Genomic DNA, 7,898 nt, shown 5'->3' with positions numbered 1-7,898 from the left:
TATATATAATGAAAATATGAAAAAAATTGTGTCTATTTTTTTTTCTAAAATACTCTTTATTATATATAATTCATACAAAAATTATTTTGTTATTTTCATAACTAAAAATTAAGACTTCTTCGCTGATTTATAAACAACTTATCATTTCAACTATTTCTATTTTTATTATTTTAACACATCTATAATATATAAAAAGTGAATCAATTGATACACTAGTTAATAAATAAAAAGAGTTTGTATCGCAATAAATTGAATTATCAATTTTCAGTCAAATGACAAAAGTAAAACATTAAAAATATTCCGAAACAGATTTAGCACCTGTTTGAGAAGGTTCAAAAGTAATTTTTTTGAACTTTCAACTTATAAAAAGTAGTAGTATTAATATATGGTGTAATTTTTAAAATTAAATTACAGCTTTCTAAAAAACTATTTAGGAGCTTATAGAAAAGTTAAAAAAATGACTTCTCTCATAAATCATAATACTACTACTTTTTATCACATTTCTATAAAATAAGCACTTTTAGAACTAAAAATTCAAAAACAAAATAACTTATTTATAAATTACTTTTAATATAACAATTTATTGTTTAAGCTATTTTTTCAAAAGAAACTTAATTAAACTGTTTACCCAAACTGGACCTTAGCCCGTCTAGATCTGATTTTATAAAATTTGAATATCTAAAGAATGAGTCAATTGTTCAAAATTTGATACGAATCCAAGAGTCAATCTAAATTCATATTGAAGGAGTAACTGTTTAAGATATTTCGAGATAACGATTCAATTTAAGAATATTAATCAAAGTTCAGAGAAAAAATAAATAGAATCTTATAAAATTCAATTGATGATCATGAAAGATCTTCTTTGAGGCATAAATGATAAATGTGACTATCAAGAATATATTGCATTTTGCATTGATTTTTTATATTGTCTTTCAATCTCTCAAATTGTTATTGGACAACATTAAATTCATCACACAATCTACCTACACAAGCATCTATTTGTCCATATTTCACAATCAATCTCTCTATCTTCACACTTAATCTCTCTATCTTCCTTGCTTGTGCATCTAATTTTCTTACTCCAGCCTCCAACATACCATAATCTTGTGTTCCTACAACTCTAACCGCAACAGATACTTTTTCTCTTGTTGCATCACTTTCATCAACCCGTTCAAAAAATTTGCCATCTTCTGTTAGAGCAAGAATAAATCTTCTGTTTAGATTCCTTTTTGTTCCAAAAATTCGAAGTATTTGTCACCACAAAAATAGTGAACTCTCCCATCATTTTCTTTTGGCCACCCATTCTTTCAACTATCATCATCATCAATCCACTCAAAAAAATTGTATTTTAGCATCCTCCCACAAACAACATACCTCTTACCATGATTAGACACAACTGATAAAGAGCGCACAAGTGTCTCAGAAAAAGTAGAAGAAGAAAAATAAAATGGGAAAAAATTTCATTTCATATGAACCTATATACATGAAAGACATGGGTAGATAAATAAATTCACGATTCACTAGCATTTTTTAGACGTTTAATGTTAATAAGGACTAAATTAAAAAAAATATGGTATAAGAACCCGATTGAAAATAATATATATATAAAGACCTAATTGAAAATTCGATGGCCAATGAGTTATAACTCAAATGGCATAGTCTCCTCATACTCAATTAAGAGGTTGCGGGTTCGAGTCTCCTATCTTTGGTAAAAAATAAAAAAATTAAAAATTCGATGAAACTATAGAGACTTACGGAATAATTAAACCTTAAATAAATAAGAAAGCCACCATAAGCATGACACGTGCACTCAAATTATTATCTTGATGAAGCAAGAAGAAAATTTTCTTATTTATGAAATTAGATTAGGTAGTACAATCCTCAGCAATAAGCAGAAATCTAGCATTATTTTGCTCCTCTTATTTACAAGGTGTAAAAGGATCAGTGAAACAAGGGGCTGTAAAATTTTATTCTATCAATATTAATAAATTAGAGTATCCATATAAAAGTGTTACAATAAGATATAAAGTTCCTGCAAATAATGTTAACCTGTGACAAAAATTTCCCAACTCACCACCTCTTTTAGATGATGGGATAATCAAATAATATTAAGAAAAAAAAAGAAGCCCAGAAAAATAAAAAGCACCTACATTATTAACTTGTCCCCTTTTATTCCTACTTTGTTAGCTTCATTTCCTTGGTCAGTTTCGGCATCCTCAACTGCAGTAATGGATTTGTTCGCACTGGCATAGCCATTGCCATTGCCATTGGCACAGTATGCATTATCTTTTGTTGTTAACTTGCATTTAACCACTTCTGTATTATGTTCCAAGTTCTCTCCCATGTTTTGACGACCCATTGAAACAGCAAAATTGGTTGGCGAAACTGGAGAGGGGCCAGACCTAACTGTATGAGTGTCGTCTTTCTTTTCTGTGCAGCCAGAGGTCTTCGCTTGGGATTGGTCCATGTCTACGTTCCGCGAATCTTTGTCGGCTGGAGAAATAGGTATGTCGGATGATTCAACTTTACTACTGGAAATATTTGTAACATCGGTTGGCTCAGCATCACTAATATCGACATCCTCAGAATGCTCTCCTTTGGCATCAGCGTTCATTCCAGACAGAGGCTCATATTTGTTGCCAGAGACCTTCGGTTCTGGACTACTATAAGATGGAGAAACCTCGCGAGCTCCATTGCAAGTCGCAGCCTGAGCATTCATATTTGAGAGGCATTCAACTAGTTCATTTGGACCTTGCTCTCGTTCCACCTTAACCGTTTGCGCTGGTGCTGGTTCTGATGATTCCGTTGCTTGAATTTGAAGGCTGGATGGTTGAGCACTAGACCTGTTCAGGATCAAATCAAGCAATACTAGCCACCTCAATCATAAAGTAATAGACGGAAAAAGTTAATGAAAGCTGCATGCATTGGCTCCGAATTTGATTATTGGAACTAGCTGTTAGCACTTAGCACAAACCTATTTAAGCAAAATAACTAAAATTAGCTTTGAAGATGAAAAACTCTTTTCATATCCGTATAAGAAAAATCGAATTATCCAACAAAAATTCAAGGTTCAACATTAATTGAGGCTGAACAGATATTATACTACATATGGACATTCAAATCACATTTCAATCAAACCCAAGTAACATTGGCACGGAGCAGTGAGAACGAAGAAATAAGACACAGAGCGCGCAAGTATGTCAGAGTCTCAGAGAGCAAATGATCGAGATCATTAGCCTCTCTAAAACAGTCACAACAATTACCTGTTATACAATAGCATGTATGCACCTTGAGAAAGTACCTCCTCCATGTCCACCTTCGTGACCTAATAAATGTAACACAAACCATACGAGGATATTTAAGGTTCAAGCACCGTATATGCAACAATTGATGACCATAAAGAAAAAATTCATAATTCAATGGGATGAAAAAAGTTTACCTTCCAATCATCAATCCTATACCAGTTTCCATTGAAATCCTTGATGTAGCAGATGTAGTGGCCGAAGAATGAAGCATTTAGCATATCAATATGGACTACAACAGCATATAGCTTGTAAATGTCAGATCCATCTCCAGCTTCACTCATGTAGGGGCTAAGATTTAAAGTCTCTGGGAATGATATTCTCTTGTTAAGTTTTCCAAACCTGCCACTCTGCAAGTACAATACCTCAAAAAGAACATGAGAAAATCTGACAAGGAAGTCCAAAACACAACACTTTACAGAAATGTTCCCCAAGTATGGTGTACAATTATGGTAAATTAATAAACATACACATACAAATTACAACAATTAACATCTATTTCCATGCATTTGTTGTCAGTGAATGTACTACACAGACCTGAAATCTTTTTAAGGCAATTGTAAGAATATTTGGGGCACGATTCACAGTGAGACGCTTCCACGCCTTAACATAGTCTTTGCACCTGCCAAACAGCAGCAAAACATATGTTTAAAACAGGGTTTGCACATGGCAAAAGTGGATAGCTTGGCAAAAGAGGGAGGACGGGTTAGCTCTGAGGACAAATATGATTCTTAGCAAATAGTTGCATAATCTTCATATAAGAAGGCATGAAATTTTTGAAGCCACAATATTTTCCTCATTAAAATTGAAGCCTGTGAAAACTTCCCTTGAAACAATCCTCATGTCCTTTACATTCAATAAATCAAACATTCCAAGTTCAAAAGAAGTTATTGTTAACTACATAGAATTCTTAAAGGATGCTCATATCAATGACACGGGGTTGGAGATAAAGACAAAAAATTGATAATAAAATTATTGCTAGTATCTTTTGATATAAACGGTATCCTTACCCATCACATTTATACATATTTTCTCCATGGAGCCACTCCTTGGCTGTAAACTGGTCTAGACATTCTTCTAAGGAGGCAGCATCTCCATGAATTTCAACAGTCAAATCCATCATATTTTCATACTGTTTTGAAATATTTTCGCATTTTGTGCAAAACACCTATATTTCACAGGAAAAAAATTAACAGAATGAAACAGCCATATCCATTTAGAATCAATATAACGCAAAAGACAAAAACTGATATTTGGCCACAAAACCTATTAAGATTTAATATCTTATAAGGAAAAGACTACTCCACGAAGAAACTATAACCAAAAAAGCTATAAATGACACGCAGCTTTGAATCTTATCCATATAACAACAAAGCCAAAAGGGAGAATATAATTCGCTTTCAGATACAGAGTGTTGCATGTTTCAAGTCATCATTATGAGCTAAATTATAGATCTGTGAAAACTGTTTTCTAACACAAATTGAACAGGATATCATGCTATTTTCCAAAGTCCAATCTCAAATGGAGTGTCTACCATGTAGCCTAAACTCTTGAGGCTAGACTAACTTCTTCAGTTCAAACTATAAAAAGAAAAAGAAGCCACAGCAAGAAGCATATAATCATGGCATGCCCCAATGCCAGAACAAAAGAAACAAGAGAATGCATCCCCTTATATCAAGAGAAATAAATTTCCGTCTTATTTGATGTCTAACCTCGGATTGAAGCCGGCCACCAAAAATGTGTTGAATAAGAGTTGTTTCCTGAAGCTTAGGAGGGACGGCCTTCTCTCCACCAAATTCATCAAGGCAAACAGATTGCATAGCATCAATGCATAATCTAAAAAAATAAGTTCGAGAAAAAATATATTAAAGAAAGACCTTCATATATTGCCAAACAATATATAAGATATACACCCTTTCAAAGCAGTCCAAAGTACAAGAAAAGTGAAATAACAATGTGAGAATAAAATACAAACCTCATGAACTCATGAGCATCTTCTTGACTTCCACAACCCAAAGTACCACTAATATTAGACAAACGGGAAAGAATACTGGTCGGAGAAAATGCCTGAGAACTTGACCTTGTTCTTTCAACATGAGCTTCAAATTCACAAAGAAAGCACCAATCACTATTGCAACTGCCTGAAAAACCACACTAACAAAATAAGGCATCATGGGTAGTTGAGATCCAGCAAGAATCAAAAGGTCTGAGTTATGACATTACATTCTCTGTGGTGGCCCTTTTCCAACAAGTACGCAACAAGTGGCCTTGTGAATGAGAGACACTGAAGAACCACATTTCCAAAGCAACTGCAAAGACTCGTAATGAATGTTAATTTCACTCTGATCCTCTAATGCAATTTATTGATGATAGCATAATGATTTGTGTTATTTGTACATATGGGGTGCAGAACAGCATGTCAACTTCACACTGATCCACTACTGAATTTGATGTGGACCTGTTTAAGTGGAATCCACACCCAATCCACATATGTACAAATAACATTTTTCCAGCATTATTAAGCCAAATCTTGTGAGTGACAAGGACATGCCTGTTTCCACAATTCAGGAGTCCACAAGGAGGAAATCCTGGCTTTTCCGAGTTAAAGAATTTAATGAATTCATCGTAAGGAAAAAGAACCTGAAAAAAATGAGACAAGTATGTGTTAGGAGTGCAAGAGAGAAAATACATAAGATTTAACTACAGAATAAGACAGTATATCAAAGGTTCCAACACCAATTTCCAAAAGGGTCGGCATCTTTTGCTGGTTGAGGCAATGCCCTAGTCATTGAGGGTGTGCCTTTGCTTCCCAGGGACAGTATAAGGTTTTAGTGACAAATTGACAACATTATGGAAAATCTGTGAAATACCAACCATCTAACTTGCTAATTCTGATGCTACACAGGGTAAATGGTGAGACTGTTAAAAAGAAAACCAAGTGGTTGGTGCTTAACTACAAGTAGCTCAAGAGTTTTGTAAATTGCAAAGAAAAATGTTCGTTGATGTTTGTTGTACTCATTTTACATAGGACATTGTTGACTCATCCATCATCTACCATTAGATGATGGCTAAGTTAGCTTGGTGTTCTATATTAAAAGAATTACACTTAACATAACCAAACTGAAAAGTCATAATATTAATCTTATCGCATCTCTGGCCTCAAGGCATTAGTCTTGTATCATCTCATAGTGGCAGTGTGCCTTAGGCAAACTAGGTCCTATGGTAAGCAAAGCAAAGAAAAATGTAAATTTGTCAATAAAGATTATGATAGAAAATTACATCTTTAGGCTTCTTGATAGGCCTCGAAGTTTTGGAACTTGGTATCAATGCAATTGAAGATGAACTTTTCTCCCCAGCTGCCGAAGGCTTTGACACACAATTGTTAGTCCCATTTTTATTCGAATTTACTGTACACTTCGCCTTATGTCCGGACTTCCAATGTGACTGTTGGCATTCTTGCGAGCTGAAAATTTGATTGACACACGTAAGAACAAAAAACCCAAATTTCAGCTTTTGCCCCTATTTATCTAGTACTTACAGTCAATTATATTATATCAGAAAAAACCATGCAGATTTTCATTGATGTCAAGCTAAATTAAACAAAATGTAAATAAACAAGCACAACCATTGCTACTAGAAAATAAAAGATGAAATTGAAAAATGTCAATCTAAATGGTCAGCTTCATATGTAACCCGGAAATAATTATGTTATATCAATTTGAAGCATAAAAGTTAAGCGAACTCTAGAAACTCAAAAGTAAAGCAATTGCAAATGCCATATAGTTTTACCAAATACAACCCCACAAATTATAATAATCAATAGTGGTAATTTGACAAAAGTAAATACTGATACTCAAATTAGTCCTCCAAAGATACATAGATGTCAAGTTATTCATGTATTGATTAAAAAGTTTTAAACCTCAATTTGATCCTTCTATATTGAAAATAGACATCAATATATTCCTTAAATTGATTATTACTTTATGGATTTAATTTCAGTACTCATAGAAATTTAAAAAAAAAAGTACCAGACTATGCTAAAGAAAACTACCAAATAACTAAAACCGCTTACCCCGTACATTGAAAATTATTTTTCTTGTTTTGTACTAGGATTTGATTTATATGCAATTATGCATGGTCAATGATCATTGGTCGATACACAAACATATACTCATTCTTAAAACATCATCAAAAGCATGTGAATTTGATTCAACTATATCGTTAGGGCATCAAAATTAAACTCCAAAAGATAGCAATGACCAATCTGAAGATTTATTCTAATTCTAATCATAATAATAATAAATAATTAATAATTAATAATGAAAAGGAAAAGAGAAAATTAACCAGTATCGAACAGCTTTGCATCGCGAGCACTTCTTGGTGGCGCGTGCTCCACACGCGGCGCAGGAAGGGTCGTCGAGAACGCCAGGCATTGGTTGTTGGAGTGGGTTATCGAAACGGTTATTGCTGTTACGTTGAAAGTACTTAGAGGCTGTGTCCTTAACGAAAGTGTGCAAGGCAAGGGCGATAACAAGTGCGAAGGATAGCCACTGAAGGAACCACTTCAGATCCCACTCCGTTCCTTCCGCCACCAGC

General features: G+C 33.9%; 1 protein-coding gene across 1 annotated transcript; it reads right to left on the bottom strand.

The window, feature by feature from the left end:
- On the bottom strand, nucleotides 1,944–7,894 carry LOC107605459 (ubiquitin carboxyl-terminal hydrolase 18; the record flags this gene model as incomplete). The annotated part of the gene is made up of 11 exons (XM_016307346.2): nucleotides 1,944–2,843; nucleotides 3,264–3,325; nucleotides 3,440–3,652; nucleotides 3,840–3,924; nucleotides 4,313–4,470; nucleotides 5,015–5,138; nucleotides 5,278–5,443; nucleotides 5,526–5,611; nucleotides 5,854–5,942; nucleotides 6,582–6,765; nucleotides 7,647–7,894. Coding segments are annotated over 11 exons (2,112 nt in total), but the record flags the coding sequence as incomplete, so codon positions are not given.

This window comes from Arachis ipaensis, chromosome B06 (assembly GCF_000816755.2).
Source record: "Arachis ipaensis cultivar K30076 chromosome B06, Araip1.1, whole genome shotgun sequence".
Taxonomy (NCBI): Eukaryota; Viridiplantae; Streptophyta; class Magnoliopsida; order Fabales; family Fabaceae; genus Arachis; species Arachis ipaensis.
Note: the sequence above shows the minus strand (reverse complement) of the source record. Positions and strands in the feature narration are given on the sequence as shown.